Source organism: Poeciliopsis prolifica, unplaced genomic scaffold, assembly GCF_027474105.1.
Source record: "Poeciliopsis prolifica strain line A6 unplaced genomic scaffold, Auburn_PproV2 SCAFFOLD004, whole genome shotgun sequence".
Lineage (NCBI taxonomy): Eukaryota > Metazoa > Chordata > Actinopteri > Cyprinodontiformes > Poeciliidae > Poeciliopsis > Poeciliopsis prolifica.
Genome location: NW_026562379.1, coordinates 9,204,131 through 9,231,450, shown reverse-complemented (window position 1 = coordinate 9,231,450; position 27,320 = coordinate 9,204,131). Strand labels below are relative to the sequence as shown.

The 27,320-nt window shown below is 35.6% G+C and overlaps 1 protein-coding gene across 1 annotated transcript in view; it reads right to left on the bottom strand.

Annotated features, from left to right (window-relative positions):
- lsamp (limbic system associated membrane protein) overlaps positions 1-21,688 on the bottom strand; it is a 660,642-nt gene extending 638,954 nt beyond the window's left edge. The window contains exon 1 of the mRNA XM_055029076.1: positions 21,495-21,688. Coding sequence (XP_054885051.1) covers positions 21,495-21,558 — 64 coding nt within the window. The 5' untranslated portion in view covers positions 21,559-21,688. The remainder of the gene's footprint in view (positions 1-21,494) is intronic.
- Between the last annotated feature and the right edge of the window lie 5,632 nt (positions 21,689-27,320).

The window sequence follows — 27,320 nt, the reverse complement described above, 5'->3', positions numbered from 1 at the left end:
CACCAAAACAAATTCATCTGTGAAAATTTATGTGGCAATAAATTTATTTCCAAATCATGAATGTAAAAATATTCAGAGATTTGCTATAAATGCATTTTAGGGAGCTCACATGAAAAAAAGTAGAAAATATGTTTTGCAGAGAATGACACATATTTTATGTTTTGTGAAATCATGGCGACTGGTACCAACACAGACAATTAAAAACTCTTTTTTTTGTTTATTTATTCTCTATTCTAGTGTTTCCACAAGGTTTCAAGAAACAAATACTTTTGTAAATCCAAAAAAGAACAAACCATGTAATGCAACATCCCATTCTTATCGCCTGTCATAAATACAAGAGATGTACGATTTAAAACTTTAGTATTACTCCAGGAATTTTCCTGATCAAATCTGTGAAACCATTATTGTTAAATCTCACCAAGGCAAGACTATTACATTTTAATGAGTCCCATGAAAATTGTTATCCGATAAAGCAATATACCAGTTTTCCCACTGACAAGATAGGGATTTGTTTCGATTAGTTAGTGAGAAGATAATGAGCGAGTATCTGAGATGTTATAACAAATGCTTCTAAAATACAACCAAGAGAGTGAGAGGAAGTGGAGTGTTTATTCTTCAGCACCAATGACAGACTCTTGGACTTATTCAACCATTAAATCCTCTGCTGCCAAAGCAAACACATCGATGTTTGCATGATTCTGTGTTCAGTGACTCCTGGCTCCAAACCATCAGAAGATGTCAGACTCACCGAGGCGCAACTTTTACACTTTTTTATGTGTTACGACTTGGGATTGAGAAAGGAAGATGAGAACATCTTTTTTGTCCTCTTTGGGATAGGAAATCTAATACACTTGACTGAACATGATACTGTAGTGCTTCTTGCCACTGCACTGTAAACAACACAACCTCCCACAAAGTCTCCCAAGTTGAGTTTCTGTGCTGTGTTTAAACACATGTGGAACACATGACCATAAGAGGCCCTAAAACAAATCCATTGGCTGATGACATTATTATGTCACAGGGAGAGCAGAGATTTCTGTTAACTCACCAGTCATGAATCTTTTGATTTATGCTCTTAAATAACTTGCAGTAAGCATGTAATGTAAAATTACAATTTGGCATTTGTGTTGTAACTCTTCTTTGAACAATAAAACATTTAAAATTCTGAACTAGGCTACAATATTATAGTGATGAACTCTGTGTTAACACTAACCTACGAAGTGTAATTTGATTACCAAAACTCTTTAGCCAATCATAATTCAAATGACTGCAGAGAAAAGAGCTGCTTTAGTTAATTGGATTTAAATTAATATGATCTGCAAATAGGAATCATTTAAAGTAGAAAGGGGATTTCTGTGGTGGTGCAGGGGCAAAGCACAACCCACATATTGAGGCCTTAGTCCTTGTGACAGTGGTTGCAGGTTCAGTTACCGGCCTGGTGACATCTGCTGCACATCTCTCCCCTCTCTCATTACCCCGTTTCCTGTCATGTTACTTTCAAATAAAGGCCACTAGAGCCAAAAAACCTTTTTTTTTTTTTTTTTTTTTTTTTAAAGGAAATACAGAGGCTCCTTTGTGTTCATAGTCTGATGCTAATGACTCTTGAAATTTCAGTTTAATTTTGCTCAATTGTTGTCCCATATAAAGAGCTCTTCTGTCTGTTTGTGATGAGTCCGTCCCAAAGGTCTTAATCACAAAAGACCCACAGCTGATTAATTTCAAGTCAAATGAGAGAATTTTATGTCTGTTTTATTGCTACTATAAAAATACTTTCTGCTACAATGCAGCTGTGTTTAGCTGGCATGGAAAAACCTCAGAAACCTTCCCCAAACACTGTGATAATTGCTTGGCCCTAACAAATAAAAACTAAACTAAGACTTGTAGTTAAAGTGTGTAATGTCTCTAGGCCGGAACTAAATTTCTTTACAAATTGGGGAAAGTTAAAGGTAAAACCAGATAAAAGAAAAAAAAAAAAAAAAAACTGTCAAAAGAATATTGCGGAGAAAAAAAAAACAGGGAAAAACAATATTGGGATAGAAGTTATGACTAAATATCCTTTTTCTAACTTTGTCTTGTAACTTTACACTATTGTAGATACCCATAATAAAATAGTAAAGGTCTGCACAAATCTAAAGGTATGTACAAGTAATCATGGCAATTCTATGTACGCATTATAAAAAACTGTTACGTACCAACCATTCATTTGGCAAATAACTGGAACAATAAGCTTAAACCATCCAATTACGCCTGTGGATCAGAAAATAAATCTTTGATTGATTCTTCGGGTGGTATCTCTGCAGTAATGCATTCCATTTGGGAGAAAAATATATGTCAGAATGGCACTTATCCATTTCCAACTTATTCATGCCATGATGGAACTACTTGTTTTGTTTTCATAACAAGCATTATTGGATGCCATGAAATGCATAAAGTAGATACTTTACCTTTATAGATATCTCAAGGTGCTACAATCAATAAAACATTTAAAACAACAGGTACCTTAAATAACAGATTTAACAATATTTAAAACAAGATATTGTTTAAAATCAGATTATGAAAAAATTGCCAAAAAAAAGAAAGCTTTTCAGGCCTATTTTAAAGCACGTCACAGTCTAGAGCCCTCCGAGAGTTTCCACATTCAGAAAGAACCAGTCACTTATGGTACTGGTGAAAGTCCTGGGTCTAGGAAGAAGGTTCACATTTGAAGAAGGGGGAGTTTGTGAGAGACACTGAAGAGTGAGGAGATCGTTAACACAAGATGGCACATTACCATGGAGACAATTAAAAGTGAGCTTGGATATTAAGATTACCCAAGCAGAGAGGCAGGTAGCCAGTGAGTGTCATCAGCAATGAAATGAGACCCCATAGCTACTAATAATGCACCTAAATGGTGCCATCTGTAAATTAAAAAGAAGGGGTCCCAGAGCTGATCCTTTGGGTACACCACAGGAGACGATGTGGGTCAATGATCTGGCACACTTAATGGACACAAATTTAGATCAGTCCATCAGGTACGATTGGAAAGACTCCAAGACAGTGCCAGTGAGCCCAGTAAGATAGAAAGCTCCAATAACTTTGCAATCAGAAAGATGACTAACATTTAAATATTTTGTGATGACTAAAACCAGACTAAATGCACACATAAATAAGTAAAATAAGCCTCCTATTAAAAATAATTAAATAAAAAATTACATCTCTTGTTTGTATTTTATGAGAACATTATGTAATGTAGGAATTAAATAACTTAAATGTAAGAAATACTTATTTCCAAAATGAACCTTGGTGTATGCACTATGAATCAACAGGCTTTAGTGGTATACAGGCTTTAGTGTACCATACAGCCATACCTTGGCTGTATGGTACATTATAGGGAAATTTGTCATCTACAAGAACCTACAAAATGGCAATTAGTAAAACAAATATATATTATTTTGAAAACTGATATTATAAATACACACATTTCTATTCAACAAAAACCCTTTGTTACTATGTTGTTTAAAACAACTACCTGATGCGTAATTCCAGTGAGGGTCCCACTATTCAAAGATAATGTCAAGTACCTCTCTCTTCCTTGTAGACTGACAGGGGATTAAACTGACACACAAAGCACAAAGGAGAAAATGCTCTGCATATCAAAGGAGGAAAGAAATCCTTCACAATTAAGCTGAACACTAAACTCACCATGATTGAACACCCACAATAATTTTCAAGACTGAAGAAATAAAACGCTTAGAAATGGGAACTTTTAATGCATAAATTGACAGAATCTGACAGAATTTAAATTACCCTAAACTTTCATTATCAAAGCAAATATGATAATGGGGTCACATTCAGACCCCATTGTCAAGATATCCACCTTGTAAAGCAGAGTTAGTCCTCTGCTTTACAGAACCTGTTATGACAGTGAAAAGGCAACTTCTCAATGATTTTATGAACATGTTAAGAGTTGTTCAGTGTACATAAAGTCAAATGAGTTAAATGCAGAGGTAGGTGGTAATCATGTTTACTTGAGTAATCTTCATTTAAAAAAAATGCATTTATAGAAGTAGCTGTACTGCACCATACATTGTACTTTTATTTAAGTATTATTATTTTTGAAATAAGGCTGTTCTTGAGTAAGATTTATGGTTACTGTTCTTACCGAAGTTACTTCAGTAAATGAAAAAAGACATATATTTATTTATTTATTTCACAACCATGTATATCTACACATATATGTATAACCTCTACTATAACATATACCTCATCTACAAAATATATATACATGCTTAATCTACATAGAACTTGTACTCAGTAATGATCTTGGCATAAATTATGAATACGTTTGAAAACACTACAGTGACCTCATCTTATTTTGAACTGAAATTATACTTTGTCGTAACTGTATAAGGAGGTGAATTAGGTGGGGTTTATTGAACTAGATCAGGTCATCTATAATCTTTCATTCTGTTCCTGGAGGGCTGCCACCATAGTAATAGCTTAGGTGCCTTGAGTGGCTGCATTCCAAGAGACTCACACTTTATTTCAGAACAAAGCACTGCTTTTCAATGGTTTCTTGTCTCCAAGCTGAAATGCAGCATTGATAAAGAAAAATAAAATAAATTAGAGCAGCCAATACTTCAATATATTTTACACAATTGTAGCCTGAAAGTTTGAGAACAATTGTGTTCAGTGAGAAATCAGATTCCACCAGAATGTACAGATAATATATATTTTGCATTAATTACATGAATAGAGTCAACATAGAATCTTACAGCTTTCAAATTTATGAAAAATAATTTGTGCAAGACAGTGAAACATGACCTGTGTAAGTTAAATCCACTGTTATTCTTTCTCTAAGTAAGGTGTTTTTCAAATAAAACAGCACAGTTGATCAAAATCAATGAAGACGAGTTATATATTTAAGTTGCTCACATCGACAACCATTAACTTTTGCTCTTTATACCATTACCGTCAAGTGATCATGGAAGCCTGGCAGAATTAGAGGTGAGAGGATCAACTCCAAATCAGGGTTAAATCATTTTATACATGCATAAAACCTTCTCGAAAATGCTCATTGTAAAATAAAAAAAAATAAAAAAAAGATTTAACATTGGCTCACTGCTTTTTGTTTTAGCACAGATGTCTTCTTTTTTTTGGAAGCCAAACATTTCCTTGCAATATTGAACTGAGAAACATTGTGATACATCTGTAACAAAGGGATCTGCAATCTATACAACCTTTGGAGAAAGAAAATTTTGGTTTCCAGCTTTGCAGTAAAAATGTTCTGATGGGCCCATTCCCCATTAGAAACGGATGGCTGAACTGCCCTACGTCTCTTTGGTTCACCCGTTTTACTAAGACTGGATTCTTCACAGTTAAAGCATTCCAGAGTCACGCAAGCAAATCCTTTACATCACTTTCCTTGCGTAGGATGACAGAAAAAAAGAAACCCCCTTTGTATCTCTATATATCGCATTTTGTCACCATTACAATTTTATAGACAAAAAGATCTTTCACGCCGTGTGGACTTCCTCCATCTAGTTGATCAAACATGCATCATCAGTTTGAACAGATGGCTTTCTCACTTCATCACAAGGTGAACAGGAAAACAGAAACAGACATGAGGCTGAATAAAGTAAGTGGCCAAACTGCTTCATAAATCAACCGGCAATTTGGTAGATATCCACCTTGTCATTTACCCAACCATGCAGCAATCTTCATGCAGCTCATCTTGGACAAAGAAAATCTTCTTAGAAGAAACCCAAAGTTAAATCTGGCCAAATGATTTTATTTTTTGAGCTCAGATTATACTTATCATTTGCCTAGGAGTGCTGTATTATTTTTTTTTTTTTTTTTTTTTTATTGCCTTTAATTTGAAACCATCTGCATGGACTCTTTCTTTTTTCTTTTATTTTTATTGAAGTGTGCTGAAATAATTACGTTTGGGAGAATGCATACAATTATATTTTTAATAGAATCAATTTTATTTAGAAACAATCCCATTCAGGCATTACTGCTGAGAGCTGGGGGAATTGAAAGCTTGATAGACCTATGACTCTGTGGAAGTTTGGAACCTCTATTAAAAAAAGAAACCTTTAGTAAAAATTTAGCTTTTACATAAATTTGAGTATTACTTGTAGATATACTGACATAATTCTGACAACAAAATATAAGCCCAACATGAATTATTTTTACTAGACTTTTGAAATGTAACATTTGGAAAGCGATAATTGTCTTGTCGCTTAAGCATATTAAAGAATGTGGTGTTGGTAGACTTGCCTGCAAAAATATTATTCAGAACAAATCAAACAACCATCAATAGCACTAATAACTGATTCTCTTAAATTTTATTGCACTGTTAATTTCAATAATTGAGTACTGCAAATATAAGCGTTCAATAATTTAGCATATTTCTGGTGAATAGCATAGTAACCAAAAACTTTTTTATGTTTTGATTAATATGTAGTCATTTTTTAAATATAATGATGTGCCATGAATTGCCAAATCAACTAAACCTATTTGGAAAAGAGGTGTTTCAATGCCAAAAGTATTGATTTAAAAAAAGCTTCCCCTGGTTTTCATATTTTATGTCAAAAACATTTTTAGCAAATAGTGTTGAAGTACAATGAGGTATTTTGCTATCTTTTTTGTTGTGTAATAATTCACATTCATTGTCTTAAGTCTGACTTGTTTTCATTAATATCCAGAATTACATCAGGTATATTACATGAACAATCTCAATCTTTGTTCTGTTCTGCTATACATTAGTTATTCGCAGCATGTCTATAAGCATATAATTAATAGACTACCCATCAAAAGTTGCTGATTAATTTGATCAATTACCCCATTTTATGATTGAAAAAAGTTAAAGAAATCTCAGACTTAAATTGAACATGATTATGTGTTAGTTCAACAAACTCACGGAGGAAGTCCTTCGACTCAAACGATGCATTTTTTGCAACTTCACTAACAGGAACAACGCTGTTAGTGAATGATATAACCTGCAGTAGTCAGCAGCAATCTCAACAGCAGCAGAAGAAAACCTTTAAGGTTTTATTTTTTTTCACCACTTTTTATTTTCACATTAGGTGATTTTTCTTTGTAGAAACTATGGAATTATGTGTTTGGAAATGTAAATTTAATACAGTCTAGGGATATCTTCCACAACCAGTTATATGGTTGTGGAAGATATCCCTTCCACAACCATATAGTAGGACAAGACCCAAGTTTATTTTTTTCTTTTCATACCATTTGCCTGGTTTGAAAAGAGGATTTGCAATACTTAGCTAAAAATTATGACCTATAGTCCTTATGGAGCTGATAATGTTCCATAAAGAGGTTTTGAAGTTAAAGTTCACAGGAGACTCTTTCTCATTTCCTTCTAGTGAGCTCATATTAGCGTTATCAGAAGATAGTAAGAACACAATTGTGTTGGTAGAGATACTTTGGGAATAGAGAGCACATAAATGATACAACAAGTCATAAAATGAGATCTGAATTATTCATGCATCTTTAAAAAGCTTTTATTTTAGCAAGTTTCACAACAAGACCATCATACTCCATTATGTCCCAACCGAGCATGAGATTCTATTAGAACTTTAAAAGTAATTGGTTCATCATCAATATTGTATTATTTTCAGTTGTAAAGGAATATTTACTTTTGCCCACTTCCTTAAACATAATATAGTAGAAAGCTGTCCTGAACAAAATTGTATGTGTTTTCAGAAAACAATTTATTGCATTCTCCAAGGTTCAAATACAATTTAATCAATCACAGTGGATAAAGTCCCTACGGGCTTTGCAACATTTAAATAAGAATTGTGTGTCCCACTTAAGATGGTACTTAAGTACCTCAGACACATAAGATCCAGACAACCTACAACTGTCACAACTATAGCTATAAAATAATTTTAATTGAACCTGTCAATTTTAATTGGTATGTCAATTAAAATCGTACTTAATAGTTGTATTAAAACTGAGAAAGAAAAAAAAAAACTGCCGGGTTTATGATCTGTTGCTAATAATTGATTGCTAGTTAATTAATCAATTGTCAACCTCACTGATTATATAAACAGTTTGTAATTTTCCTGATTTTAACAAACAATACTTCAAACTAGTCACTTCTTGAGTTACAGTTAAATATAAATAAGGACATTTAGATCCTGTGTGCACAAGAGCCATGCAGGTTATTCTTGGTATAGCAGTTTTCTCAGCTTATTTACACAAACCCAACATTCAAATAAGGCAATTGCAAATGAACATGTTATTTTTGTTGAAGACAAGAATGACAAAGAACTTTACCCACTACAAACCTATAAATAGATTCTCAGTCCACAAATCTCTTAATTGGATAATCTAAAGGCGGAGTAGATAGAAATTAATTTTCTAGACTTCTTCCGTTTAGATAACATTCAGTTGTGTTATAGTGCAGAGTCCTAACAGAGCAAGCACGACAGCAATTTTTGACTTTGTTTAAGAATATAATAAATGCAAACAAATATCACTGAAGACAGTGCTATTCAAATAGATCATTGTTAGTCATTTCATGTTTTATTTATTTGTAATGTAGTTATGGTGTTCCTCTGTGAAGAAAAGTCTAAACTAATAATTTGAAGAAATATTTTAATCTGGATTAGCTAAAACTAATTGACAGTCCTATTTCCACATGAGATAAATTTGGTCTCTCAATTTTCACAAGTCATACCAAACTGTGACATAATTGTATTGGTTCTTTTATATTCTGTATATATATATATATATATATATTTTTTTTTTAACTCAGTCCTTTATCATTTTCATTTTATATTCTTCTCAGTAGTCTAGTTGAAGGTTACGAGTTTAGAGAGTTGTTGATTAAAGTGTTTACCTGGACAGTAAAATTATTTTGTTAATAAACGGCTGCATATTGAAGAGACGTGTCAGTGTTTGTTTCATACATGTATGGTATCTTGCCGTTCAAGCTGGACATATACTATCATCCATTATTTTGAAACCTGAGCATTTTCTGAAGTATTAGCCATTTTCCTCATTTAAGTGGTGCCCTGTCTCTGTCATTTTGATCTAAATGACTAGTTTTATAGATAATTACCCACGGAAATTACTTTAGTTATTCATAGCCAAAACTAGACTCCCATTGTAGCGCCACATATAACATTATTTTTGCAGTGCCAGGTCAATTTTCATTCCATTTCTTCACAACATTACATATTTCTTATGAACCACTGAACCTTTGTCACAGCACTGCAGGTCTCAGATGAGGTCACCCATAAATGGAAGCCACATGACTGTCTTATGTGTTTTTATAATCAGCCAGGAACAATAAATGTAATCCAAGGTGCTACAGCTCCTCCACAAGGTCTCTTGGGTAGTGTTCACAAATATTTGAAGCATTTGTCTATTTTAATCAGTCTTAAACTTTCAAACTAGAAATGTCTATGATTCCAGCTACTCAGGCTAGATTGATGTTTTGAGGATTAAATTCATAGTTCTTCATAGTCACTTGTTAAGCATTTGTTGAACAAAATTAAACTATATAGTTTCATGCAATAGAAAAAAATGTTACAACAAACAATATCTCTGCTGCATTTTTCCTTACTTTAGTAATATATCATTCAGTTTTGGATTCTCCCCCGCTGAAGTTTAGAGAAGTGTGCATAATTACTTAGGGCCAGTAGCCAAATACCAAATAACTACATTTTTACCTTGCCGTTTTGATACAGTGCAGTACTCTTTGTTCATAGTAAACATCATGGCTGGCTAACAGAGACCAGCTGCCAGCAGTTTGCCAACCCCAGAGATTTTGTACTGTGAAATTTTTGGATCACTCCCTTTGTTAGCCATAGTTGCTCTGCTCTTTGCAAAACACAAAGCTGCACATCTCATAATGCAGTCAATACATGTGGGCAGACTCAGCTGTGGGTGATTTTCTTTGTCCTGATATTACAAAAGGCTTGCTACATGTAGTGTTGTGTTTTAGAGAGTGGCCTAAAAAAACTAGAGCAATAAGCGTTTGATTGTAACACACACCGTTTATGTTTCATAAGCAAACATTTAGGAAAGAAGAAAAGTAAAGACAATGTGATGAAACTGCCTTGATGTTTGGAAATATTCATCGTGAATAATATATAACCTCACACTGTAAACGCCACATATCGCATTTCATGTATTTTAATCACTGCAGGGCTGTTTAGTTGTTTGTATACTCAGATGTCTTTTTTGCATTTACACTACCTCATTCCCAACTGGCATTTCTAAAAACAACTTCTAACACCAATATGCTAAGATTTCAACTTCTTAGTAATACTGTTCAATCTTTTATCAGAAGATAGAAAAAGTACGCCACAACTGTATACCAAAAGAAATGTGGTCGTTCACGTAAACTGACAGACTTGGTAAGAGAAACTGATGAGATTGAATGAAATTCTTTAGAAGTTCCAAAGATCCGTGGCACAAGTTGGCAAATGTATTGACAAGGCTGTTCCTAAAACATTGGCAAGACAGTTCAATTGTTGACACAAAGCCATTGTAAGGCACACATCAATTATGTGGTCCACTGCTTTGACTAGACTAAAATAGAACTTTTTACTGTACTTGCAAAACACTGTTTGGCAAAAGAGTAAATCCTTGATACTTAGGTTGGCATTTTTGAAAATGCCAAACCCAAAGAGGAAGTAGCAGGATTTTGCTGTAGGGATACTTTTCCTCAGTAGGAAATACAACCAATCATAGTTAATTGGAGTCCTACCTTTATTTAAATATATATATATATATATATATATATATATATATATATATATATATATATATATATTGCATTCTGGATGAAAACCTGCTCCTGACTGTTCTTGACCTCATACTAGGGCGATCATTCATTTTTCAGTAGGACAAGACCCAAAGCACATGGTAAAGATGTCTAAGACTTTAGAATCATTTTGTGACTGTCCTGGAGGGCCCAAGCCAGAACACAGACCTGAATCAGATTAAACATCTGTGGAGAGATGTTTCTGCCTTGTTGCGTCCCATATAACTGGATGGTACTCGAGCAGTACTTCAAAAAACGTATGGGTGAAAACTGCCAACAGATAGGTGTGCAACGCTTGTGGCATCATATTCATAAAGAGATAAGGCTATGAGTTTTGTTTACTATTTTTAATAAATTTGCAAAATCTGTTTTTTGTCATAACAGAATATTTGTGTGTAGAATTTTGAGGAAAGAAATTAATTTAATAAGGCTGTAACCTAACAAAATGTGGAAAAAAGCGAGGCTCTGGATCAAAAGGACTTTGATGCTGCATCATTTCTCATGAAGTAAATAGAAAATATCCAAAGGCAATATTTCTTCATCTTGTTAAATTTTTTTTAAACTGACCCAATTAAAGCAACACTTTTGATAAGTAAAGAGACTTCTTCGGGAAAAAGAAAACTAATTAACCGTCCTGACCCAAAATGGTTAAAGAATAGGAATAAAACAGCATTAAAGAATGTTGATTTCAATGACTGAAGTAAATCACAAGTACAAATAACTTGTATTCAAGATTTCAGTTTTGCATGTGGTGAGTGATCCAAGTAATAATCAAAAAAACTCAGAGAAAATGCTAAAAAAAAGTGATTTAGCAGTTATATATTATTAAATGAAGTAAACTTGTTTAATATAGTTTCTTAAGTAAATGCTCTATAAATGTCATGAGTCACAAACCACAGGCATTCCAGCAACTAGACTACACTTGAAGACATCTTTTCTCCACAGTATGATGCAAGTTAATCAGAAATCACAGACTGAAAAAGGAAGTTTTTACATTTCTTATAGTTTCCAATAGGTTAAAGCTCAACCAAGTCCAATATGTAACAATTCTGATTCCCTTCCTATATCAATCAGAACCATACAAAGAGCCCAAATGACTGGTATCGATTACTACAGTTACTTCCTTCTGCAGTGTAAGCAACAAGAACTGTAAGTAATACTGACAATATTACTGCTCCATCTTTGGGCTTCCAAAGGCATGAGAGGATGAGAAATGACCAGGGTCAAAATAGAAGTGCAGCGTTAAAGTCTGGAACCATTATGACGACAAAGAGATTGTTTTTCTTCTTCCTGGAACCAGAGTTGCATCTCTGTGTAGAAGACATTTATGAGAGCCAACACCTCCAAATCTAGAGAGCAGAGTCGTATCATGTGACACACAGAGGAGAATACTCACATCTCCCCTTGCTTCTTCATTTCTCTAAAAGCATCATTCCATCTTAATTTTCCTCCATCTTTCCTCTCTCAGAGGAGCAAACTCTTATCCTACCACCACATCCTAACCTTATTTTCAGTCTTTGCGTATTACTTTCTGGTATCTATTTTTTTTTCTTTTTTGAATCTTACCTTAACATGTTTTACTACTTCAAATGTTGAGAAAGTAGTTCAAGAATAAACTTGTGCGAGTGTTAAAATGCTATAAAACATATATATATATATATATATATATATATATATATATATTCATACATGTCTGGATTTCATTTATTGGAGATGCAGAAAATGCATAAAACCTTTGACATCTTTTTTATTATTATCAGAATTATTATGACCAATTATACAGGTCTGAACAAGATGTTTAAATTTCAATCCATGCTGATGGATTGGTCTCATTTTACAGTCCATCTCAGCACTAGAGATCTGAACAAATCCAATGCAAAATCAAGTTCATTTTTGTACAATTTTCTCAGTCTGTCAGGGCTCATTACTCTGCTCAAAGAACTCTGCAATTACAGAAACCTCTATCAAAAAGGCAGAATTGTTCAGAATCCAATGTGTCTGCTGCTGGTATGTAGCAAAGTAGCATAAGTGCAGAACCCATTTAATTCGGGTTGCTTTAATAACCTTATTCAAGAGAAGCGACTGAAACAGCATGCATGTTTCAGTCAACACCATTACCAATGTAATAAATGGAGTGGGTGAGCATATGGCTGTTCACTCCCTTTTTTTTTTCTTCCACCTACTCAGGACAAGACCAACACTTAAAAGGTTCCTGTTGGTTATCTGTCATTTTCTCATTTTATCTTAATGTCTGCTCTAAAGTAGAAGCAGAACATGACATCCGTCTAAGCCAACCTAATGAGTCTGTCTGAAAGGACTTGAGGAGCTGAGGAGCAGAGAAGTGCACAATGATGTTTGATGTTTAAATTTAAAAGGAAGTGAGCGTTCCACATTTTGCTGAGAAGTAGCTTTGATGAAATCAAAATCCCAGGAACTTGCTCACCACTTCCACAACACAAGAAGGTTCAGTAAAGCCACTGAAGAGGCTAAACAATGACCTCTCTTTAGCTACTATTTTATCTTTAGCATTCTTCTTAATGCTACCTTACACTGGTAAGGTAGCATTAAGAAGAATACTACCTTCTTAATATCACTTTTTACTGTCTGTGTCTGCTTCACCCCCAGCAAACTTAAGAGATATGGAATAGATTGCACTGCTTTTTGTGTAAATCAACCCAAGAAATGTAAAATCAACTATATTGTAAGAAATCAGAAAGGTACTGTTCATTGTAGCATTTACAAAAGTAAAATAATGTACCTGAAATTATATAAAAAAAAACACTTCAAATCTTATTTGGCTTGTCTTTCTCAAGCACATTTCCACAGAAAAGTTCTCCAAGCCTCAAATTGCCAACCTTTGGTTTGGAGGACAGCTAATCTATCCATTGAGACACATTTTTATGACACTTGAAATGACAGAAAATAAATTATGTTGGACATCAGGTAATAAACGATATACTTTCTGACAGGAAATAAGTGTCCTGACAGCTATGATGGAGCTCAGGATTGAAGCTCAGGATGGAAGATGTGTAACAGATCATTTAACTGTAGCTGATTAACTGTGACTGAACCTGACTGTTCAAGACACAGAAGTGAAGGGAAGCAGGAAGCACACTTGTGTGAAACCACGACTAACAGGTGCAATGCAGCAAGAGTAAAGCATGGATCCTTAACTGACCAATGTACAGTGTTTTATTGGCTCGTTCGAAGGTCAATTTACACCCTAATCTTTTGTAACTTTTTTCCCAAAGTTGCCCTGTTGCTTTGTCCATGTTTCTATAAACTGTGCTCAGATGCCCTCCCACCAACATGTTCCACTGTGGGGATGGCATGATCAGGTTTGTGTGCAGTGTTCGATCAGAGGGTTTTGCAGTACAGCCAAAAGTTATATTCTGCCTCAACCTACCAGACCATCTTCTTCCACACATTGTAGTACTCTCCTGCATGGACTGTGGGAAAGTACAAACAGGACCTGATGGATCTTTTTTCAAGAATACCTCTCTTCATGTCATTTCTTTAAATGGGATTTATCAAGTCTTACATTAAAATGGGCCAGAGTTAAGCAGTTACTATAAAACAGTAGTTGCCAAAACATGGTCTCCCATGAGTTGTGGCTGTCTGCTGTTCTTCTAAATGTTTTTAAGCCTTGTTCCTGCTTCTTTAAAGTCACTTCAGGTGGATACCTGTGTCTTCCGAGGTTTGTGCTAAAGATTTTTCTTATTCTCAGATCATGAATCATTAAAGGTTCAAAGTATGTGACAACCTAATGAAGCAGGAACCACAGAAAAAGTACTAGGTTAAGTGTGTGGGATTAGGCTGGAGCAACATCTTTCCTTAGGACAATATTAACCTCTGAGGATCAAAAGGACAGTCGTCCAAAATTTGGCTTTCTGGTAAGAATTTAAAGAAAAAAATTGGAAAGCATTTATTTTATTAACTGCTGCAACAAAAAGGGGTTAGCATGCTTGCATAGTTTTTGCTAACTTTTCAGAGCATCACTGCAACTTGTAATGCCACTGCTGATACAAAACATATTGAATTGGAACCTTATTATTGAAAAACTAGACCTTGTTCTCATAGTAGGTAGCTCGCCCTCCCTATAATACAGGGATGCCTCTTTTGCCCTTCGTTCAGTATTACTATATTTTTTTGTAAAGTACCAGTGTATAAGAGCATCACCGGATAGAAGTGTTCACATCTGTCTGAAAGGAGGTGAATACAAAACAGTGAAGGCAGCTTTTATGTGTGAGGTGAAGCACCTATGTAGACTTTGAACTTGCTTTTGGTGGGGATTTTTCCTCAGCTTTTCTGTGTCTTTTTTGGGGGGGCTGTGGGGTTACCTTTCATCTGTGCAGTTCAGGTAAAGCGCTATGATACTGTCAACATCAGTCAGATTCAAAATCTCAAAGGATTTACAGCAAATTTAAAGAAAATGTAGTTCCAGATTTTGGTTATGGAACTACAGGGATATTCCTGCCAATTAAATATTCCAGATTTGTACTGAATTTCAGGGTACGATTATAAAAGCCTTATTGGATCAAAATTCAGTCTGTGTATTCAAAAACTCCAATTTGTTTGTAAAAACCCTGATAAGCTTAATATGATAGCTCTCTTCTCTTTAAAAGTAAAGGTATGCAACAGGGTAAGATTAAAAGTACTATTAAAATTGCATTTAAGTAGTCACAAGAACAATACAGTAGCTGCATTTCAGTTATAAATGTGCATAAAACTTTCTGCAAAACCTGGGAGACATCCAAAGGTTCCCCAAACATGGGAGCCCAGGGAAGAGCACCATAGGAAAAAAAAAAAAAACAATTGTAATGACAAACCCCGAGGATTCACTGGCAGCTGCCTTTGCCAGAGCAGATCCACTCATGGTCCCAGAGACCCAAGGGCACATCACCCCCAACAAAGGCCTAACAGAACCATGGGGACTAGGTCTCGCCAAACAACCTGCTGGAGTCAGTAAATACCTATGCACCTAGCCCCAGCTGCCCAGAATCATAAATGAACTAGCAGGTAGTTCATTTATGAACTATCACTGGCAATCACTGGCACGGAGTGTGAGGGCCTGAGACAATCCAGGAGTGGGGGCTGCCCAAGACCCTACCTGATGGATAAACAGGTCCCCACAGACATGATTACATGTTCACAGAACCTCCTACTGGTCTTCAACAGAGAATGGGGGTGTGGAAAGATCCCATGCCTCCTTCAGCCCACTCAAATTAGATGTTAGGGGTAGGAGGAGCCACAAATAACACCACACAGCAGTTAGCATGCCAACAAGTTTGAAGTTAATCAACACTCACTTTACTACACCTAAATCTGGTAATACTAAATCTAATATTACCAAAGTAATGTCCCCCAAAAGTGTAAAACATTTAATGACATATGCATGCAAAAAGAAAACTATAATTTTATTGTAAAACCTTTGCCAGGAATATTTTGGACATGTGTGATTGATTGCTTTTCACTTTTAATACTTTGTTTTACCATTCACTGTCAAACAGTCACTAATATATAAAATATTAAAGTACTGCTGAGTTGCTGTACAACTCTGTAAGAAAACCTCTCTCGCCGTCATTCAAAGCTCCAAAACATCCAAACAGGCCATTTTTGATTTATTAGAGGTTGACAATTTTCTGATTTCTAAGGGACCAATTGTTCTAGCCACTCTGACAGATTTACACCACATGTCTGCACTCTGGAGCTTCATACACAGCCCATATAAACACTGAGCAGATCACTCAACAGATATAAACACTTTATTAGTTTGACAAAGTACATTGTGCTTTTGGACAGTTTCAAAATATATTGTTCCGATTTAAAATAATAATAATAATAATTTTTAAAAAACCTATATTTTTGATCAATGTAGTCAAGTATGAAAGTCATTTTTCAACAAAAAAACAAAAACAAAAAAAAAAGAAAAACTTGGTCTGAGTTCAAGTTTTGTTGATGGCTCAAATGAATAGCACACACACTAGAGCATTTTATGGGATTAAAACTTGGAAAATCTTATATTATTTACACAAAGAGCTTTGTTTGTACTTTTCCACTTAAAATCAAGAAAAATTCTCTCAGTCCTTACATTTTTAACTGGTGCTGCAGGTGTATATGTGTAAATGAATAATACAGAAACAGACAGAGAAATCTGCTGCCTTCCTGTTTTGGACAGACAGCAACGTGAATATCAATAATATATTGTTGTTCTACACCACAACAACCAGGAAATGTTGAAATAAACATGGTTGTTTTTCCTTACTAGTTTCCTTTTGGTTGTGCAATCACAAGAAATGAAAAACAAACCTGTCTCTAATCAACAACATTGGACTTCTGCAGACAAAGTATTTCTCTGGAATGAAGCTTGATTAGCAAATTCTATTAGAATAAGTCAGTTCTGGGTTCTTCTGCCGGACTTTGAATATAAAATGTAAACAAAACTTAGATGCATTTTTCTGTGATAAACTGGTGGCTTTCTTCAGGTGCATCCAACCTCTTACCTAATGACTGTTGGAGATTGACACCAGCCTTCATACAACCTTTACCTGCCCATTACCTGTTTTAACAACATTTGAAATAAAGTGAAAACGAAAAATATGCAATGGAGTTTGTACATTTTCTTGTGCACAAGTTGGTTTTCTTAACTAACTTCTCCCACATCATCAAAAGAATGAGGCAAGTACTCAAAGTGAGATGGGTAGAAAACACCAATAAAGCAGAAGCCAGGTTACCACTGGACTTGAGAGAATTATCTGGCATCTGTCACAGAGAACCTGCTCCTCTAAATCACTGTTTCTCAAACCTGATCCTCAAGACACACTGCACTGCATGTAGTCGTCTTGCCTGCTTTGCCACGTGTGACTTCAAATGATGGCAGATTAACAGGCTTTTGCTGAACTGCAATTATTTGAATCAAGTGTATTAAAGCAGGGAAACATATAAAACTTGCAGCAGAGTGCGTTGAGGACCATGGTTGGGAAATACTCCTCTGAACACATTTCCTGATTAAGCTTGAGGAGGACCAACTGGAAAGGAGGAAAACAACACACACACATACCAACTCTCAACACAGCCGAGTGAACATGACACCATGGGTTAAGTGATCACTCTAAATTGCCCCAAGTGTGAGTGTTTATTTGCATGGCTGCATTTTGTGTGTCTGTATTGCCCCATGATGGACTGGTGACCTGCTGAGGTTATCCACACTCAACCTACCCTGAGACCTTGCAAGGACAAGTAGGTATAAAAAAATAAATGGATGAATATTTATATTGCACTTTCATAGAAGACATAGCATGGGGATACTTTATAATCAACCATTTCTTTCAAAAGCTGGAAACAATTTCATAAAATAAATCAATTTAGTTATTTGCTAATTGAACATGGTTAAAACATGGGGGGGAAAGATAAGTCAGGTTGTAGCCCAGGACTTTTATCCTGTGTAGTTGGAAAAACCCTCAGAGGATTATTTCCCCCTTCAGCATGAATGTCTAATGTGGCCATAGAAGTCTGAAATGTTCAAATAAACACAAGTGGGCGTCCTTTTTTAATGCGTCTCATAATCACTTTACTGCTCTTACTCTTCGTTTTAGATGATTTTTTAAATTAGTTTTCCGTCTTGAGAATGTACCAATATGCAAATACAAATATCTGCCCAGAAGAATGAAATCTGGGAGTGGCAGGGTTAATTTCTAACTCAATCAGGATTATCATTTGTGTGGGTTTCAGTTTGATCCACAAACAAACACTTTCTGAGCAATTTTTTCAATAATAATATTGTAAACTCTGAAACTACAACCATGGCAGAAAACAATTCTACCCAAGAGAAACATATTTCAGTGGGAGAAAACCTAAGCAAGGCAGTGAAGGGACATGAGAATTTAGCAGAATTGCATAGGAAGGCCAGGCTACTTGAGTTGTGAGACAAAGTAATAAAAAAAACAGAGTAACCTAGAAGCATATTTTTGGAACATAAATTTTTTTTCACAATTTTACATGTACCTTCTTTCTGATTTACACTACTTCAAGAAGTAAGTATTAGTTGTCTGCTTCTGTAATTTTTGCATTGACAAAGTTGACAGAGGCTATTGGTTTTATTGTTATTGTTTCCAATCAGTAACTTTATAGCTATGTTCATTGCGTACTTAACAATAAATTTGAAGGAAAACTCTCTTGGGAGAGCCAGTCATGCAAACATGGCCTGAAATTGAATACAGAATCGGACAGTCTCTTTGTCTGAGGTAATCATTCCCAAACAGCTCACAGAGCCAGCAGTGATACACTCACACAGACACTGTGACAAAGACACACTCTGAATGTCTGTGTGGGGATGAGCTGCTGCTCTCTGGAGGATCAAGAGGATTCAGAATGAGGAAGCTCAAGTAAGTCACAGAATCCTAGAGTGACAGACTCAAGCTGCAGATTTCATCTTCTTATCAACTGGAATGCTTTACTAGCAGTGAAGTACATGACCAGCCAATACAAAAAGACACTGTGCTGCTTTCATTAGACAAGGCAATATTGGGTATCTAAAATGTATTAAAATACTATAATTAACAAGTGTAATAAAATATGAGGATGCAAAAAATATACAAACATGCAAGTCTGATGACAAGCTAAAATGAATATCTCGGGTGGCGTTCAAACCAAAGGTAAAGTTTAAGGAGTACTATCTTTATCTCTATAAAAATAAACAATGATACAGCAATCTCTGATGTGCAATAGTGAGTCATTCCACATTTTAGGAGTTGCCGTGGAAAAGCGTCCTATTTACTTATATTTTATTTTATATTTATGAATTACTTTTTTATGGACCATTAACATAATTAAAGTGTTAATGATGACCAAACTGTTTCAAATCAAATATCTATCACATCTAAGCAGAAATGCGGTATGGTAGTCTTTTAGGCAAGAGCATCCATCATGAGGGTACAGCTTAAAAAAAAAAACATGGCATACAAATTAAACCTCAACACAAAGATAAAATTCCTTAATATTTATTAGTGTCCTATATTTGGAAAACTGTTGCAGCGGCATAGGTGAAAAACACAAAAACAAGCAAGAACAGAGCTCACTGCTAACAGACTTGATGTAAATAAAGTTTTGAAGTTAGGACCACAGGATATCTTGTAAGCAATTCCCATTTCTTCTTGAGACCCAATATTGATATTATCCTGACAGGCCTGTTTCCATCCAAAACAACAGTTTAAAATGTTATGTGACATTGTATTTTGAAATATTTTTGACAATGATGATAATTTAAAGAAGCCAACATGTTGGTTATTTAGAAACTGGATGTGTTGTTGGTAATCAGAAGAACAAAATTGTGAGTGTGGCGCATACAACATCTCAGAAGAAAATATTTAAAAATGTACTAAAAGTTGATCAAATCATAAAATCAAATGACAAGTACAACTGTACATTTGATTTTCAACAGTACTTTTTACAGTGGTGTCACACTGTTTAATTTAACTGTTTAAGAACCTAACTTGTCAATCACCTATGAACTGAATATGCTGGTTATTTAGTGATAAATGTTTGGAAAAACTGTAAGCAAAATAGTGAGGAAAACTTTAAGTACTTTAAAAAAGATAATTCACTGGAGTAATGAAAAATTTAAAACCATCTGCAGTATCATAAAACTCGAAAGCTAATTCTTTTCCTCACGCAATCCAGGGTCATCAGCAGCACACCAGCTGTTTTAAGATGAATTCATAATGCTTGCACAAAGCTTCATCTTTTGACAGACTTGTGTCTTGTGACAAACAAAACCAGTTCATTGATCCAATTGTCAACTTCATGAGAGGAACCAAATCTGCTCTATTAGTATAGTCACTGGGTGAACACAGAGGAATCTGACAGGCCTGTCAAATTCCATAAACAAATATTATGGAATATTTGTTTATTTCATAAACAAATATAGAGTCATTCTGTTTCACAAGACAGATTATGTGAGTTTTCAGACTTGTTGATTTTGATTGGTGTGTAACATTTTGGACTGGGAATTCTCAATAGTGTGTCATATATTGAAATAATTATATATATATATATTGCTCAAAAAAATAAAGGGAACACTCAGACAACACAATATAACTCCAAGTAAATCAAACTTCTGTGAAATCAAACTGTCCACTTAGAAAGCAACACTGATTGACAATCAATATCACCTGCTGTTGTGCAAATGGACAACAGGTGGAAATTATTTTCATATTTTATTCATTCATTCAGATCTAGGATGTGTTATTTGAGTGTTCCCTTTATTTTTTGAGCAGGAAAATGTTCATCGTCTATGTAGAAAATGAATATGCAAATTGGTTAAGCCAACATAAACATAAATAAATAAATAAATAAAAGCGTCACCAAAAGTTTCTCAACGGGACAACACAACAAACTCACATGTAAAACACAAAGCAGAAACAGGTCATCTCAATGGTCTATGTTCAAGTCAAATCCTCGCCGTCTGCAATTTTCATCCTATTTATTCTTATCTGCTCTGTTGAAGCCCCTGCTGTGTTTACTCTACCCTCGCTGAGCACAGTCAACACACTGCAACTTTATATCTCAAGTAGAGATACGTGTGCGGCAGAACCAAAACAAACGTTGACATGCCCCACAAGCTAATAATAGCAGATCCAATCGCAAGGACTCCAGAATGTTTACGCACGCTGAGTATGTCCTTGTCACCAACAGGGTGAGTTTGTCATCTTACCTTGAAAGGTGAAGAGAAAAGCAGCGCAGAGGATCCAAACGCTGTGTATCCAGAAGTAATGCATGGTGTCCTCTCCTCAGCCTCAGCAGTCCTCCAGAAGAAACTTGATGTCCTCTTGAGGTTCGGTGTCTGGGGACAATATCCTGTCCTGCTCTCGGGAGACAGAGCTCATAGAAGAGCCAGTCTGCAGCGGCAGAAAGGGAAGCAAGGAACAACAGTAGAAGTGCTGCAGAAACGCTGGACAAAGTCTCTCTCCATCAATCGGCTGCTGGGTGTGCGGCTATTTCTTGGCCTGCCATGCCATCTAGTGTTTGCAGAGACTTGAGGTTGCACACAGAGACGAAACAGGTGTGTTAATTAGCCGCTGAGCTCAAGGTGTCGCCATGCACATTATAGTAATCCGATGTGAAATTGGGGTTTTGAAGAGCGTGTCCTTAATGGATCAGTGCTAAATAGAGTTGTCATGGAAATGTCTTTCAGGAATCCGAACCGCATTTATTCGCTGTGTAAAGTTTGTAATAGTAGTTTCAGTAAATTATATTTTATAAAGAAAATGTAAAACAAGACATTTGTTGTTTTATGTTTGTAAATAAAACAAAGGGAAAAAACATCAGAATTAAATAATGAAAGTACTCTATTATTTTTTATTTATTTATTTTTTTTTACTTTTAAATTGTCAAAATAGGCTGTTTAGAGTTGCATATGTTTCTGTACAATTTTGGACGCGTAAATTGTTTTAGATCTGCAGTATTTTACGTGAAACAGACTCACTGCTGCCTCCTTTGGTTGAATGCTGCCTAGGCAGATGAATTTTGGTTGCAGCAGAACTTGGTCAGAGCTCCACCTTAGGTATAACAGCATCTCTGAGAGACACAGGGCCTGCCCCATGGTGAGTCAGGAAGTGAATACCGTGTGAACACAGCAACTCCATGGAGCATTGATGATAGCATTAGACAGCTTTGCTAATCTGTGATTTATTTGCAATGTCAGCACGAAGTGGAATGGGTCTCCTCTCTGCTCTGACTCCTGGCGACAGTATTGTGTTGAACAGAAAACTTTGTCAAAGTGACTGCAGGGCTTTCAGGAAGTGGGAGAGGTCCACAGCAGAACTCAATACTTGCTCAAGACAGCGTGGCGCTGCAGATCATTGTTGCCATAAAAGTCTCCAACCACCCAGAAAAAAAAATTGCTAAATGTACCACAAGTTGTTTACATTTAGTTGCTGGTTGACATAGCAACATAAACGTTTTCATATGACATCGAGGAACAATAAAACATTTAAACTGAGCTGTTTAAATAAAACATTTCCTTTACAAACCTGATCTCACGCTAGCAAATTTCAAATTAAAATAATCTTTGCTGACCTAAGAAAGGAAGAGTTCTCTTATTCCAAGTTGAGCATCAGAAGAGGTCAGAAAATATGATAATATATAAACTCTATGAGGCTCTTCCCCTACATTTTGCCCTGTCCACTGAATGTAGACTTTTTTCCCTTTCCCTTCATTTATTCCACTAAGGTAAAATTGCTGCTCTAGATGACTTTATGTCACCTTTACTTGAAGATTTAAAGTAAAATTTGTCGCTTTATGCTCTGTCTCCTGGTTGAGTAAAATAACGGCTATTGAGAAGTAATTTCTATCCCAGATTAACTCTAGCAGAAAATTAAATGTCAAGGTTTATAAATTTACAACTTTCAAGTCCTTCCTTTGGCTATTTTCTTTGACTTTGGTGTATTCGAAGTTACAGATCACACATGCTAATGTCCTTTCACACATCCATGAAAGTTATATGTTATATGTGGCTACTATAAGGAGTCTTTAAGACCTTTAAGATAATCTGAGTCCAATCTGCTCACCATTCCAAGAGTCAGTACAAAACATGTTTAAGCAGCTTTCAGTTTTATGAGTTCCTTTAAAATAAGGTTCTAAACCTCATTATATGCTTATGCCTATCCTATTTATCTTTAAATCTGTGCAAAAACAATCTGTTTTGATATGTTTTACTTTGAGGTATGTTGTTTTTAATTTCTATGTGCAAGCATCTTGGGTTGCCTTTGACCAAATGAAACGATGTACAGTAAATAAAGTCGCTTTCCCTATAAAATATATTGTTTTTTTTATTTACAGGGCTGTGAAATATAAGCTTCTTACTTCTATAAAAGATGGGTCGGTTTTCAATCACTGTCACTAAACAAAGTTCAGCAGCTTGCTCCACTCTTCATCAAAGTCTAAATTGTTTTTTTGAAGACTTTCTTCTCCTTTGAACGTGAAACCATTATTGTGCTGAATCTGTCTTCATCACCTTTTGCTTCTGTTTCCTATTGCCCACTGATCCTCTCTTAGACTCCTGTGACCTTATATTCAGAGGGTTAACGACATCTATTGAACTTTTGCAAAGAGACCAAAGGGCAATAATGTGGTCAAGAACAAAGCACTGCTTTATTTTCTTTTGTATTTAATACTTTTGTAAGTTATTTTTCTCAACCTTTGATTTTAACTATATAACTGTTTTGTTCTGTCCAAAACAATATAGATTTTGTTCATGACTGTTTTACTTAAAATGTTTGCCATTCACTGTAAACACATTTACTGAAGAAAATTCAAGTAAAAAATGTAAAATGCAGAAATAACAAAAGTAATATATTTATTTTTTTTCACCTTATAGTCCTACCTAAAACAAATTGTGCATGTGTTTGCTTCTGTTGTGTGGTCATGAAACATCAAAAATGTTATATATTAAATGTCCCATGGGTACAGCCTTTGTTTGGAAAACACATAACGTGTTCTTATTTCTCTGAAACATAAAATTATTTCAAATGTATATTTCAAAATTGTTCTGTTGGCCAGAGGACACCTTTGTTTTATTGTGTAGTTAGGACAGTCTGAAAAGTGATTATTGTGGATTTGACTGAAAAACGTAAAGATCAATTTCTCTGACCTTGCAGCACAGAGAAGAAATGCTTCATCTTGCAACTATGTTCAGATGAATCACCTCATTAATTACTTTAGAAATAATCTATGAATCTGTTTCAATCATTATCTGTGCAGTCAAGAATAAGCACATGCTTATGACCATTTTTCCAATGAGATATTGTTGCCTTCTGTTATTTTCTTTGCTAGGACGAGAACTATGCAAATTGAAGGTCAATGTGTTCTCTTCAAAACTAGTTACAACTACAAATTGTGTGACTTTTGCAAGGAGCGAATACATATATATATGTATAATATATATAATATATATATTATATAATATATATACATATAATATTGTATTGTAATATGTATATTATATTATGTTTTATATTATGAATTATATGATGCATAATATTTATGTTATGAATTCATAATATTTATATTATGAATTATTTATATTATAAAGTTTCAGTTTACTACATATAGACATGTCTATATGTAGTAAACTGAAACTCCATTATTGTTTTGCTCTATGATGTTCTTGTCTGTGTGTTTCATAGATTATTTTCTTTCATTACAGCCAAACTATCTACACACAGGCAGTGATTGCAGTTACTTTGAAAAAGTAACTTTTATCAGATTACTGATTACTCTTTCAAATAGTAACTTAGATTACTGACTCCTTCATTTGGAAAGTAAAGTGACATAAACAGTAACTATTTTAGTTACTTTCAGCAGCTGCTAACAACAACGCTGTGAAAATCATATTGATCTTTGCCAATACTTAATAACAAGTTATTTTATAATGATTACATCAACAATGTGTCTCCAGTCATAACTGAAGGGAAGATTGTTTAATGGTTACCACAGTAACCACAGTAACCATTAAACAACATCAAAGGAAAACAAAAAAAACTTTTGTAATTTGTGCGTGTTTTTGTCTTTATACTGTCTGCAAGCGATCCATCCACCCATCCGTTCGTCCGTCCATCCATCCATCCGTTCGTCCGTCCGCCCGTCCATCCGTCCATCCATCATCTGTCGCTAATCCAAGTTCGGGTCTCGGGGGAAGCAGCTTCAGAAGGGAGGCCCAGTCTTCTCTGTCCTCAAGTGAGACATCCCGACCAGAGTCTCAAGTGGCTGTGAAGGAGCAGCGGCTCTAGTCTGGGTCCCTCCCGGGTGACCGAGCTTCTCACCTGTCTCTAAGGGAGAGCCCAGCCACCCTGCGGAGGAAACCCATTTCGGCCGCTTGTATCCGGGATCTCGTTCTTCCAAATGAGGGCGGGAACAGAGATCAACCGGTAAATGAAGAGCTTCGCTGTTTGGCTCAGCTCTCTCTTCACCACGGCGGACCGGTACAGCGCCCGCTTCACAGCAGACGCTGCGCCGATCCGCCTGTCGATCTCCCGCTCCCTTCTTCCCTCATTAGTGAACAAGATCCAGAGATACTTGAACTCCTCCACTTGGGGCAGGACACCGGTCTCGACCCGGTAAAAGGCTCTCTACACTTTTCCGGCTCAGGACCTGTGCCTCGGATTTGGAGGCACTGATCCTCATCCTGGCCGAGAGCTGCTTCACCCCAAGACCCGCTCTCTGGAAGAGACCCCGAACCAACAACGCTGAGGAGAGTTGGGCATGTTTTTGTCCAGATGGTTGTCCTTATTTTTTTATATTTTAAATTGTGGATCTTCAGCAGTTAAAATATCCACGAGGGAACCCAGTATCTTAATGTCCCCTGTTTATACATGGAGACATAAACATGCCCAACTCTCCTCAGCATCATTGGGTTTGTCTCCTCCGGCACCATGTCTTTTTCCTGCGTCTTTTCACTTTTCTGGATATTTGCTCCCTCTTTTCTTGATTTTATTTTCTCCATCTTTAATTTCAAGGTAACAATTTCTTTGTTTAGTTCCTCGTTTTCAGTCTCAAGCCAGCGGCGATCTCTTGTCTTGTTTTGTAATACATTGTTGGCCTGTTGCCTGATCGACGCATTGTTTTTTTCCAGCCGTTGATTCTTGATTGCCATCTCTCGGTACTCTCTTTTTAATGTTTCAATTTTTACTCTTGAATCCTCCAATTCTTCGTTCAGTGCCAGGATTCGTCGTTCTCTTTCATCCGCTTTGTCTCTCAGCAATTGATTTTCTCTCACCAGATTATTGATGGTGGAGTCTCTTCCAGTCAGATTTTGGAGTTTCAAGTTAAGATTATCCAATCTTTCTTTGAGGAGGATATTTTCCTCCTCAAACTCCTCACACCGTCGCTCCAAGATCTCCACAGTTTCAAAACACAAATTCCTTTGCTCCATTGCTGTCCTGTTTTTCAAATGTCCTGAAATTGCAAATGAATTTCTCTGTCGAATCTTGGAATATAGAGACAGTCACCAATGACGTCACAGACAGGATGAGTGACATCACAGTTTGACTTCAAAGCCACAAGAAGTCTGTTGCGAGCCGGGGCGAGGGATGTTTTTTTTTTAAAAACTTTATTCCCAGACACACTGAATAACGACAGAGTGAAACATTTTTTATGCCTCAAGAAAAACAAATTCAGATAAACAGTATTTAAGAAAAAGCTAAGGGCCTTCAGTTCCAACTATACATTCAGTTCAGATTTAAATTGTCTTAATAGACACTTTTTGTCAGAGTCTTTGATAAAAAAAACTTAAATTCATTGTAAAATGCAGCAAGGCATGGCTTTCCCTACCTGGAACAATGAATATGATATTTAGCTGGTGACAAAGGATTTATGAGAAACTTAAAAAAACAACTTTGCAGCAGCATCATTCTCTAATACTTCCTGTCATCTTCTTTGTTATTTCTGCCAGTAGTAACATCCAGTTGTTGATCACGTGACACGTGATGCGAAAAATGTGTAGGAACAACACTATTTTAACTATCATAAAAATAGAAATTAA